The sequence below is a fragment of the Penaeus monodon genome, chromosome 23 (assembly GCF_015228065.2).
Source record: "Penaeus monodon isolate SGIC_2016 chromosome 23, NSTDA_Pmon_1, whole genome shotgun sequence".
Lineage (NCBI taxonomy): Eukaryota > Metazoa > Arthropoda > Malacostraca > Decapoda > Penaeidae > Penaeus > Penaeus monodon.
The window spans coordinates 44137507-44138114 of NC_051408.1; the positions used below are offsets into that span (position 1 = coordinate 44137507).

At 50.5% G+C, this 608-nt stretch overlaps 1 protein-coding gene across 3 annotated transcripts in view; it reads left to right on the forward strand.

Annotated features, from left to right (window-relative positions):
• LOC119588103 (carbohydrate sulfotransferase 3-like) overlaps positions 1–608 on the forward strand; it is a 12507-nt gene that overhangs the window by 6654 nt on the left and 5245 nt on the right. For all 3 annotated transcript variants that reach the window (XM_037936811.1, XM_037936813.1, XM_037936812.1), the window contains exon 5: positions 347–560. In XM_037936811.1, the coding sequence (XP_037792739.1) occupies positions 347–560 (214 nt within the window). The remainder of the gene's footprint in view (positions 1–346; positions 561–608) is intronic.

The following is a 608-nucleotide window of genomic DNA, read 5'->3' on the forward strand; positions in this document are numbered from 1 at the left end:
AGAAGGAAAGCGAAGGATCTGGCTTTATATGGGCGTGGCTAGATGAGTTGACGAGTAATGTTTCCTCTTCTATTTTTTTTATACTTTCTACTTTTTTATCATCATTCTTTTTTCACGATATATAATGCACAGCTTATAATACGTAAGTTAACACCACATGAAGTAATGCAGCATACATATAGCATACAGCAAAACAAGCCATAAAATAATACAACGCACGCGTAACACACGGCAGAGTACAAAATGGAATAAAAGAAAACACACTATACACATCATAGCTTAAAAGTCATACATAACAAACATTACACAGCATGCCATGGCATGAAATGACTCTCCCCCCCCCTTCCAGGAGCACCAGGGAGGCGGTGACTCCCCGCCTGGCCTGGGACACCGTCAAGGCCCTCTCCAGCTGCCGGCTCGAGAAGGACTGGCTGAGGGCGACGGCGCGGAGGGGCCTTCTGCGCTCGGAGGCGGGGACGATCTGCCAGACGGTGGACGCCGGCGAGGCTGCCCGATGCGCCGGGGATTTCTGCCGCAACAGGACCCGCCTGGTGCTCAAGGTAAGGGTCTCCGACCGGAGGCTTTAGCCGCAGCAGTTGTGGCTTTTT